Here is an 11,646-nt window from a genome sequence, read left to right on the forward strand (position 1 = left end):
AGGAAGAAAAAGCCATTTGAGGTAACTCTAAACAAGGAACACTATTGAAAGGATACTGGAAAATCTCACCAATTGTAAGGGCAGGAAGTACTGCTGGCTTTGGGCATCTGGATATTGGCATCGTTGAAGGGCAGTCACTAATGGCACCTCTCTTCACCACGTGGTGCTGAAGAAATTGAGGAACAGAACAAGGGAGGCCAAAACACAGCCTTTATTACTGATGAAGACTGGGCATGAGGATGTGGCTTTCACTCTATTAGCTAAGTATGTTTGTTAACTCCAACCTCAGAATTCAGTTGACTTTACCTCATTCTGAGAAAACTGGACCTGGGTAGACCTTACCTGGAGGAGGAGAAGATGCCTTCCATGTGAAAAGACAGACTACTTTCTGTTTCTTACGGACGGTTCACTTCCAGGAGGAAGAACAAGCCACGCACACCCAGTTATTCTCCCAAATTTACCAGCTAGATAAGAAACTCACCTCAGAGTAGAGAGAAGCCAAGACTGCATTAGGAAGAGTCCTTCATTATGGGAACCAGGAATAGGGACAAAGCCCTTCCTTTCATGGACACTGTGATTGAGTTACTCCCTTTCTCCCAGTGTCTGTGTGTTCTCTCATCTCAACCTGTCAGCACATTTGCTTTGTCCCTGTCGTTCTCCCCTGGCACATTTGCTTTGTCTCTGTTTTTCTCCACTTCTTACTCTTACTCATGGCCTGATATGGTGGCCTTACTCCCTTAGTTTACCTCACTATCCAGCTTGGCTCCCACAGCTGACACACTTGCCCTCCCTGTGTCCCCACTGCAAATTTCCAGCTCATCTTTTAAATCCAGGCTGCCCAAGACTCAAGCTAACAGCCAGTCAATTCGTTCATTCACTTGGTCAGACTAACGAAACTCATAGGAGGCTGGTATATAAACCAGAAAGCCACTTCGCTGATCTTCAAAGAGACATGTTACTTTCCAGTGACTCAAATATTCATATCTTTGGGAAACCATAGTGGAAATCTGAATTTGTGATAATAAGCATTATTGACAATTTGTTAAGTGGGATAATGCTTTTTGGCTACATGGTATATCTTGAGGACTATAATTTACTTTAAAATAATTCAAAATGAAAAATAGAGTATAAAATAAGGGGAGGCATCCATTTTGATAAACAGTTTGGTACCTTCTTACAAAATAGAGTTACCATATGACCCAGAAATTCTGCTCCTAAGTATCTACCCATGAAAAATGAAAACATATATGCACATAAGAACTTGAACACACATGTTCATAATAGTATTACTCACAATAGTCAAAAAGTTGAGACAATTCAAATGTCTATCAACTGATAAATGAATAAACAAAATATGATAAAACCATGCAGTGAAATGCTATTTGGCAATAAAAATTAACAAAGTATTAATACATGCTACAACGTGGATGAACCTCAAAAACATTATGATTAGCAGAAGATGTCAGACACAAAGCAACACATGGTATATAATTCCATTTGTACAAACTTTTCAGAAAAGGCAAATCCATAGAGACAGAAAGTAGATCAGTAGTTGCCTAGGCCTGGTGGTGGGAATGAAGAGTGACTGTAAGTGGGCACTAGGTCATTATACTTTCCCTTCTCATGGTCAAGCAAATGCTCTGTGTCCATTTCATGAAGATACTGAGAACCTACTATGAGCTGGGCATTGTGATCGGTGCCACGTCTCATCTCCTAGAGACTGTTGGTTAGAGTGGAAGGAATACTGGCTTAGGAGTCACAAAATGTGGCTTCTTGTCCTGGCTCTGCTGTTCACCCACCAGGTGACCTGACCCTGTCACTTGGTATTTTACCTTGTTTTATTTAAGTGCCTTATTTGGGTGTCTGGCTACAATGATGGAGGGGACATTTGTCTGACTCTTCTAGACAGAAGTCTTCTATATTTTATAATATTTTATAATGCCTTTTTAAAAAATTCATTTTAATTGCTCACCCTTTATGGGCACAAATGCTTATAGTTCTGGCATAGCACTTACCATAGTGTATGACAATTTAATCTCTCTACACATTGGTACAGACTGTGAGCTTCTCAAGTGCAGGAAGGCCTCCTCTGTGTGTGAGCTCCAGCACCTGACACACTGGTCCAGAATAAGCAAGCACTCAATATATGTTTGGTGAAAGAATAAATGAGTCTCACTGGTAAATGGGGATCCTAGCAGACACTGCAGGTGCCAGGGCTAACCCCTTGGCATTCACCTCCTCACTTAGGCTGCTTCCTGAAAACTCCTGTCACCCTGAGCTCTTTTTCTGGCCAAGGGAGAACACTGGCCTTGGGGGCAAGGAAAGCTGGTTGTACCAGAGTGAATGGCTCTGGAGCTGCCCTCGACCAAGGATGGGTGGTGAGTCGATGGATAAAACCCCAACTTCTTCAGCCCATGTTTGGGATAAATAAGGCGACTCTGGTGTTTCTCAGAATCTCCAGGAGAATTTGTGCTCCAGTTTCCCAGTGGTAACTGACTGATTTCCTACCCCGAGTTGCTTTCTTTCCCCTCCCTATCTTACTTCCCCACACCCTGCCTGTGCTTTCTAGCATCACCTCCCAAATAAACTACCTGCGCTTAACTCCGTGCCTCAGGGTCTTGCTTCTGGGGAACCCAAATCCTGCCTACCTTAAAGGATTGTTGGGATAAGCAAGTGGAAAACACTTATAAAAGGCTTTGAGATCTAGAAATATAAGTGGTGTTACTCTGGGCATGAGTTGTTCTCAAGAGGAGTGTGGTAGGTTGAATAATGGTCCCCATAGATATCCAGATCCTTATATCCAAACCTGTGAATGTGACTTTACAGGGCAAAACGGTCTTTGCAAATATGATAAAGGACCATGAGATAGTAAAATTATCCCAGTATGCTCTAAATGTAACCACTAGGGTCCTTACAAAAGGGAGACAGAGAAAGAGCTGACTCAGAAGAAGAAAGCAATGTGACCACCGAAGCAAGATGCACTGCTAAGCTGCTAAGTCTAAGCTGCACTGCTGACTTAGAAGATGGACGCAGTGGCCATGAGCCAAGGAGTTCAAGGAATGCAGGCTGGAAAAGGCAAACAAACAGAAATCCAAAATCATTTTCACTGGGCACAAAATCTAGGTGTTGGACTTCCGACACCTGTAAGAGAATAAATGTGTATTGTTTCAAGTCACTAGGCTTGTTACGGGTGCCATAGGTAACTAACACTAGGGGAGTCCTGCTTGTTGTGCCCAACCCACTCCAGCAGGTGGCAGTGTGCGGCGAAGGGGTAGCAGTAATTTCCACTGGTCTCCGGAGAACCCTGCTCACTCCCTGTCCTGCTGTCCTCAAATAATATAAGACCAGTCTGTGCTGTCTTCGCCCCCTTGGAGGCCAGTCGTTAACCACAGACTCAAGAGAAATTTCCACTGTGTTTCAAGGACAACAAAAAGAAAGAGTCAGGGTTTTTATGGGCTAATGGAAGTAAATCAACAAGCTCTCAAATTAAATCATAAATATGCATTGAGAAAGCTGAGTTGAGGAGCTCGGAAGGTTAGCCCCAGTTCCCTGCTGTTATTAAAATTGACTTTAATGATCAACCGGCTTTCTTATCATGTTAGGACTCATATCCCAAAAGCAACAGCAAGGTTCTTATGGTCGTTGGGGACTCTATGTTCTCCTTTCATTTGCAGCCCAGACCACGTAGAGCTCCTCTAAAATGTGCTATGACTCCGTCCTTCTTCCGTTAGGATTCACAATATGCTGGGAATCACCACTTCATTCTTCTTAGTCAATGTCCAAAGCTGGACTTTATAGAGATTTAAAATAAAATTTTGGGATAATCAAGGAAATTTGAATATAAATTGATACTAAAGAATCATTAATTTTGTTAGGGTGATAGGCATGATGGCTATGTCAGAAAACATCAATATTTTTAGAACTTCACAATGACCTATGTAAGGGATGAAATGATACAATAGAAGGGAAGAAAGGAGGGAAGGAGAAAGGGAGAGAGAAAGGAAGAAAGATTCCACTTCTAAGAAGACAGAAGGAAAGATGTGAAGAAGAAAAGAAAGAAAAGAAGGAAGGAAGAAAGAAAGAAAGAAACAGGAGGAAATAAAGAGAAACAAATGAATTGAGTATGGAAAAAGCTTGAGAGTTATTCGGTTGGTGCAAAAGTAATTGTGGTTTTTGCCATTGAAAGTAATGGCAAAAATCGCAATTACTTTTGCACCAACCTAATATTAAATGTAAGTGATGAGTATACAGATGTTCACCATATGATTGTGTGTCTTTGCAAATATTACGAGATTTGTTGGAAAATTTAAATGACTAAAAAGAATATTTAAAAAGACTTCTAAGACAGCTGCAGGAAATGATTGTGAGCATGGGCTCTGGAGTTTCTTTGTTTTCAATCTGGGATCCTATACTATCTAGCTGTGTGACCTTGGGCAAGTTACTCAACCTGTCTGTCCTCAGTTTCCCTTTAGGTAAAATGGATTGAATAATAGTACTTACCTCAAAGAACTGTTGAAGAGAATCAACAAGATGATATTCCTGAAGCTGGGAATACTGTCTGGCACAGAGCACTATAAGTGTTTATTATTACTACATACTATCATATAATGTTATATAATATCTTATTATTGTATTACTTAGTATTGTCTATTACACTAGTTCAGTGGCATTCAACTGGGAGTAATTATGACTCTGTAGGAGACATTTGGAAATATTTAGAGATGTTTTTGGTTGTTGCAACTAGGGGTGCTGCTGGCATCTAGTGGGCAGAGGCCAGGTGTTATTAGTCTATTTTCACACTGCTATAAAGAACTACCCAAGACTGGGTAATTTGTGTTATTTATTTATTTTGAGATGAAGTTTTGCTTTTTTGCCCAGGCTGGAGTGCAATGGCGCAATCTTGGCTCACTGCAACCTCTGCCTCCCAGGTTCAAGCAGTTCTCCTGCCTCAGCCTCCCGAGTAGCTGGGATTATAGGTGCCCACCACCACACCCATACTAATTTTTGTATTTTTAGTAGAGATGGGGTTTCGCCATGTTGGCCAGGCTGGTCTCGAACTCCTGACCTCAGGTGATCCACTCACCTCAGCCTCTCAAAGTGCTAGGATTATAGACGTGAGCCACCGCGCCAGGCCAAGACTGGGTAATTTATAAAGAAAAGAGGTTTAATTGGCTCATGGTTCTGTGGGCTGTACAGCCTTCTGCTTTTGGGAAGGCCTCAGGAAACCAACAATCATGGAGGAAGGTGAAGGGAAAGCAAGCACCTTCTTCACATGGCGGCAGGAAAGAGAGGGGGCGGGGGAAAGTGCAATTTTTAAACCATCAGACCTCGTAAGAACTCACTCACTGTCATGAGAACAGCATAGGGGAAATCCACCCCCATGATCCAATCACTTCCCACAAGGTCCCTCCCCCAATATTAGGAATTACAATTCAACATGAGATTTGGGTGGGGATGTAGATCCAAACCATATCACCAGGGATGCTGATAAATATCCTATGCTGCAGAGGACAGCTCCACAGCAAATAATTATCTGGATCAAAATGTCAGTGGTGCTGAGGTTGAGAAACTCTGCAGTAGTGTTAGTAGGACACTGCAAAAAATATTTGAAAATACAGATAAGCAAAATAAAGAATAACCATTATCCATAATTTCACCATGCAGGAGCTGTCACAATCCATAGCTATCTTCATCAAAATTGAGATGAGTTATAAAGAAAAAGCCCCTTTATCTCACTGCAGTGAGATACAAAGACAGTCATGACCTGGGTTCATTTCTCCAAAACTGTCACAATGTGAGGAAACTTATCCAACTTATTCATACTTCTGGGAAATGTACCATTTGGCATTTGACTAGGCTATTACTTTCTATTTGAATGAAAGTGAATGAAACACAAGGAAACTATTTGAATGATCTATATAAAAAATCTTGGTGGGAACCTACCCTGATACCATTTTTCTGAAAAACAAAACAAAACAATACAACAACAAAAACAAAAACCAAAAAACTTGGCAGATCATATCAAAACCCTTTTAAAAGTCCACATTCTTTGAATTAGCAATTCCACTTCTAAAAACTTATACTGAAGAAATTATTAGAAAACATGCAAAGATGTCTGTACATTGTTTACTGCCAACTGTATTGTTTTTAATTGTGAAAAATTGAAAGGACCTAAATTGGAAACAACTAGTCAGTGGGGATTGGTCGATTATCTTCTAGATGTCTATGCGTCATTTTTTAAAAGACAATGTTTTCCTATGTAATGGTTACTGATGTAGAAAGATAGTCCTAATGTGTTCAGTGAAAAACAACCACAGGAAAGGCCTGGAGGGCTAGTGTGTCAGTGGGTGTCATGCAAAGGCTATAGGTGAACACCAGCAAGCATTGGGGCAGGGGCTGGAACTCACTGGGAGAAGGGTGAGAAGAGGCACCCCCTCATCTCCAGCACCCTATGGGGGAAGTATGCTTGGACCAAGATGCAGCTGGATGCATTTGGGGACTATGCTCTAGCAAGAGAACCTCACCCTCTGTTGCTCTCCTTTTTAATGGACCAGCCTTGTTATTGAGTAACAAATATTTTGCATTCAGATGCTAAGCCAGGTCTATGTTTAGGTGCAGCTCTTTAGGGAGCTTCCTGAAGCCCCTGGAGTCTTTGGCTCCCCGGGTCCTGGGGGAAGTTGGTTTGAGCGCAGCCACTTCTACTGCAAGGAGTGTCAGTCCAAGGTCCCAGCTAGCTCATTGCCAGCAGCCCAGAAAGAGTCGTAAGGGTCAGCAGGCCTGTCTTCCTTTCTCACTTAGTGAAACAGCCATCTTTTTTCAGTCTTCAAATGAGGCGTTGTACCAGATGATCTCTAAGGTTATGATTCTAATATTTTAATCACTGTCAATGACAATTTCTGTTATTACAAAGGATCTGTACATTTCCCTGGCGTTTCACTGGCTGCAGTAGTGAGGTCCACTTGCTATAATATTATTGGACCAGCAGGGAGGTGCATCTCAGTCAACACTTTCCTGTCCTTCTCTTTTTCTTCCTGGGTCTTCTCTCTGCCTTTCAGGAGGCTTATGTGGCTTAATTAACTCAGATCAGTGAACTACTTTCAAGAGTGCAAGAGTAAAGTCAATGTCTTTCTACAAATAATAGCTCATTGGAAACTCAAGTCACTCACAGCATTATTAGCAGAAGATATTAGTCTTGTTGTGGGTACTTGAAGCCTATTAGTTCTAATGTGCAACCTCTGCTCCTCGGAGGAAATCATGGCTCTGGGGAACTCACCTGAATTCCCTGAGTCCTTTGCATAAGGATTTGAAGGTGTGCTTAAGGCTGAGCGACGGAATTGAGGGAGATGAAATTCCTTAAAGATATAACAGAGATGTTTTTTGGAGGGATCATTCTCTGGTTGTGGAGAATTTTTTAAAGGCGGGGTTTCTGTGAGTCTTAGGGGAAATGCCCCTCTCCAATTTCTGCTCTCAGGGGGTTGATTGATGGCAGAGGGTGGGAGAAGTCATTTAGGTCCTAGAGAGTGAGGCAGTTTAACCTTCTCTGGCTTCAGCTCCCAGGAGCACACCGGGGCGCTACAGAAGACCAGGAGAAAGGACGTGAGCCGGCTTGCAGTCTTAACAAAAATTTCAAACGTCGCAAAGCAGCATACACTCTTACTCTCCAGTTCAGTATTGCCAGCGAAGTCACACTGAACACAGAAGAGGAAAAGAAAGGAAAAGGTAGGTCTGTGCACATTGTTTTATTTCTCTGTAGCCAACCTTATCCCAGGAAGACTTGTTTCTTATAAAATCCTTCCAAAGAATGGAATAGCTCCTAGCCTGCGAGGAGGTGGGACTCCTCGGGAAAGGCAAGTTCATTTTCTTTTTCCCCATAAGCCTTGGTGAAGGGGAGCAATTTTGCCTCTCTCTGCCCTCTGTGCTCCTTTCCTCACTGCATCCCATGATATGAAAAGGAATATCAGGTCCACAGTCAATGGAAACATTTACAAGATTCTGAGAAGACCCAGGAAGCGTTTTGCTCCGTGTAAGTAGGTCTGGGAACAGATCCTCGAGTTTTTAAAGACCCCTCCACACTGAAGTTCAGTCTTTAGGCCCGGCCACCTTGGTCATTGTAATTTGCAGACATTGGTAGTGTTTTTCAGTCTTTTGATTCCACAGTGCTTGTTACTTACATGTATTCACATCAGCCCAAAACATTTCAGAGTTTTACTTTCAGTGGAGTTTTACTTTCAGTGGTGGGTACTGTGAACAAAAAAGTGGGAGTGTTTTCTCAAAGAGTATAGCACTCCTCTCCTGTCCACTAGATTCTGAGAAGCCTTGGAAACAGCTGTAGCTTCAACTACTGCCCTGCTATTCAGGAGATCCGCGGCCTTGGGTGGGTTATAGATGCTCAGATCTTCTGTTTGTTTTTTCATCTGTAAAATGGGGAAAATAATATCTAATCCCTAGGTACCATGAGGGTCAGATGCGATATAAAATGCTGACTGTATGTGAAGCTCTCAGCAGAGTGCCGGCCCATACCTAGGCATCTGCTGTGACCTGTGTGGGTGCCTCACCTGTCCTGGCAATGGGAGATGCTATAATTTATTGAGTGCTTTTGATGTTCTGGACTCTGTGCTAAGCACTTTGCATTTACTATTTCATTCCCTCCTCACAGCAGCCCTAAGGGTAGCACTATTAAGTCCCCAGTTTAGAAATGAGGAAACTGAGGCCTAGAAAGGTGGAGGAACTTGTACAAGGTCCTACAGTGAGTAAGTTGGACAGCAGAGTCCAAGTTCTTAATTTATTAGGTGTTGGTTGCTTTCCCCTCCTCCTCTGTAACTTCCTGCAGGTCTTAGAGTTAACTTCCTCCAATTATGATTTTAGATCAGAGAAGACGGAACATTTGTAGATCACCTGCAGAAAAACTCCACTCTGCCAAATTCTCAGTATCTTGTGATTCAAAATAGAGAGGCTGAAAGACACCTCAATTCATCACTCTTTGTCCCTTTTTGCCCCTTTCGTTTCTGACTGACAGTTCCCATTTAAGCACCAAATCGAGGGCTTGGCAATACTATTCATGCCCAAGAACCAATTCAAGTGGTTCTGATTTAATTTTTATCAGACTCTATTCTGAAAAATCTGGGATACCCTGTGCTCCAGAAATTAACTTCTGATAGCCACAATGAAAAGAACTGGAATGATAAAGTGAAGCGAGTCAGGAGAAGTGCAGAGGTTACTAGAATCCCTCCTGGGAATCCGTGCTTCTTCACATAACCTAGACAACATTTTGTGGGAGATGTGATTCTTGTTTTTACCCCCATAAAGTTTTAGTGATTCTAAAAGTGGTATGTGTTTATTATGGAAAATTTGGAAAGCATAGAAAAATATAAAAATAAAATTTATATTAATCATAGTTCTACTACTGCTCTCACACAACCACTCATGGAGGTGTGGAGGTTTATTTGCTTCTAGCTCTCTTTCCAATAGTTCTAATAAATAGTTGGGATCTTTGTAATATACATATATATTTCCCTGTTTATTATCTTATAATGAAAACATTAAATTGTAAATTATTTGCAAGTATACAAATGAAAACTGTGATGCCTGCATAATATTGAGTCAAGTGGAATTGACATTTTAAAGAAGAATAAAATATACCCTATGTTAACTGCCAGTCAGTTTAGAAATAGAACATTGCCAATATTTTAGAAAGCTCCCTTTGTACGCCTACATGATCGCATCCCCCTTTCATCTTGAAGGGTAACCACTATTTTTGAGAATATTATTTTCTTTCAGCTGTGGTGGACCATTACTTTGGTGGCCCTTTAAATGAACCATGGCTCCCTCTATTCTGCCCTAGTGTAGTCTGCTCTCACAGTGACTTCTGAGTTTGTCCATATGGCTTGCTTTGACCAATGGGACATCAAGCATGGCAGAGAGATTTAATAAGTGCTTGCACATTGGGATAAGATTTTTGGGGAATATTTCTTCTTGCAACCCTGAGACCACCATGCTATGCGGAAGCTCAAGCTAGCCAGGTGGAAAGGCCTCATGGAGGAGATTTGAGGAACCTAGCTGAGAGCCAGAATCAAGGTCCCATACTTATGGCCCCAGTCAGGCTGTTCCAACCAGACCTGATATTTGAGGCAACCCAGCTGAAGCTCCAGACATCATGGAGCAGAGATGAGTGATCCTTGGTGTGTTCTGTGCAAATCCCTGGCCCACAGAATTGTGAGCAAAAAGAATCATGGTTGTTTTAAGCCACTAAGTTTTTGTATGGTTTGTTATGGCAGCAATAAATAACAGCACAACCTCCGTGCACATCCCTAAACAATACATTATTTAGTTTTGTCTATTTTTTGGACTTTATATAAAATAGAAAGCTACTATATATTTATTTTGGTGATTGTTTCTTCTGTTAAAATTATGTTTGAGAGACATCTCCATGTTCTGTGCAATTGTGGCTCATTCCTTTTATTTGATGAGTAGTGCTTCACAACTATTTATTCATTCTACTGCTGATGGACATGTGGACTGTTTCCAGTTTTGGGTTGTCAGAAGCAGTGTTACTATGAATATTCTTGTACATATCTCCTGGGGACCATGGGCAAGGGTTTCCCTAGGGTATATTCTTAGGTGTAGAATTGCCAGATTGTAGGATATATATGTGCACAGTCAACTTTATTAGACATATTAAATTATTTCCCAAACGTGTCTCCTTTTGCTACTCCTACTAGCAGTGTATAGAAGTTTCCACTGTTTCTCATCTTTGCTAATAATTGGTTTTATCAGACTTATAAATTTTTGTATATCTTGTAGTTGTGTAGTATCTCATTGCAGTTTTAATGCATCTCCCTAATGACCAATGACCCGCTTTTTATTTTTATCCACCATTTGGACCTCCTCTTTTCTAAATTGCCAGTTCAAGTATTTTGCCCATTTTTCTATTTAGTTGCTTGCCTTCTTCATAACAGCTGCTCTTGGCTAGGCTTTGTGGCTCATGCCTATAATCCAGCACTTTGAGAGGTCGAAGTGGCAGGATCACTTAAGCCCAGGAGTTTGAGTAACTGGGTAACACAGTGAGAACCCTGTCTCTACAAAAAATTAAAAAATTAGGTATAGTGTTGCATGCCTGTAGTCCTTGCTACTCAGTAGGCTGAGGTGGGAGGATTGATTGAGCCCAAGAGATTGAGGCTGCAGTGAGCTGTGATAACACTAGTGTGTTCCAGCCTGGGTGACAGAGTGAGACCCTGTCTCTATATTAAATTTTTAAAAAAAAAGCAAAAAATGCCAAAAATCATATTAGCCATTCTTTATAGGTTCTAGGTATGCCTTTTGTTCCTTATATGTGTTACAAATATCTCTTCTTCTTTTCACTATGTTTTAGGATGTCTCTTTGGATAATTTTAATGCCAGCAAATTTATCAGTACTTTCTTTTATAGTTAGTGCTTTTTATGTCTTGTTTAAGAAATCCTTTTCTACCCCATGGTCATGAGATATTCTCCTATATTTTCTTCTTAAGGATTCTTTTAAATGATTTGATGGTAGGGACTTCATGTACCTGGAGTTTGTTTTTGTGTATGGTAAGAGGCAGGAATTAATTTAGCATTTCCCCCCATGTATATCCAATTATCCCACCACTGGTTATTGGAGAGCTCATCCTT

The 11,646-nt window shown here is 41.2% G+C and overlaps 1 protein-coding gene across 1 annotated transcript in view; it reads left to right on the top strand.

The window, feature by feature from the left end:
* Window positions 1-9,381, top strand: part of LOC114672773 (uncharacterized) — a 201,376-nt gene extending 191,995 nt beyond the window's left edge. The window contains exon 4 of the mRNA XM_077965994.1: window positions 7,551-9,381. Coding sequence (XP_077822120.1) covers window positions 7,551-7,692 — 142 coding nt within the window. The 3' untranslated portion in view covers window positions 7,693-9,381. The remainder of the gene's footprint in view (window positions 1-7,550) is intronic.
* The last annotated feature ends 2,265 nt before the right edge of the window (window positions 9,382-11,646 follow it).

Source organism: Macaca mulatta, chromosome 15 (assembly GCF_049350105.2).
Source record: "Macaca mulatta isolate MMU2019108-1 chromosome 15, T2T-MMU8v2.0, whole genome shotgun sequence".
In the NCBI taxonomy this organism is placed as follows: domain Eukaryota; kingdom Metazoa; phylum Chordata; class Mammalia; order Primates; family Cercopithecidae; genus Macaca; species Macaca mulatta.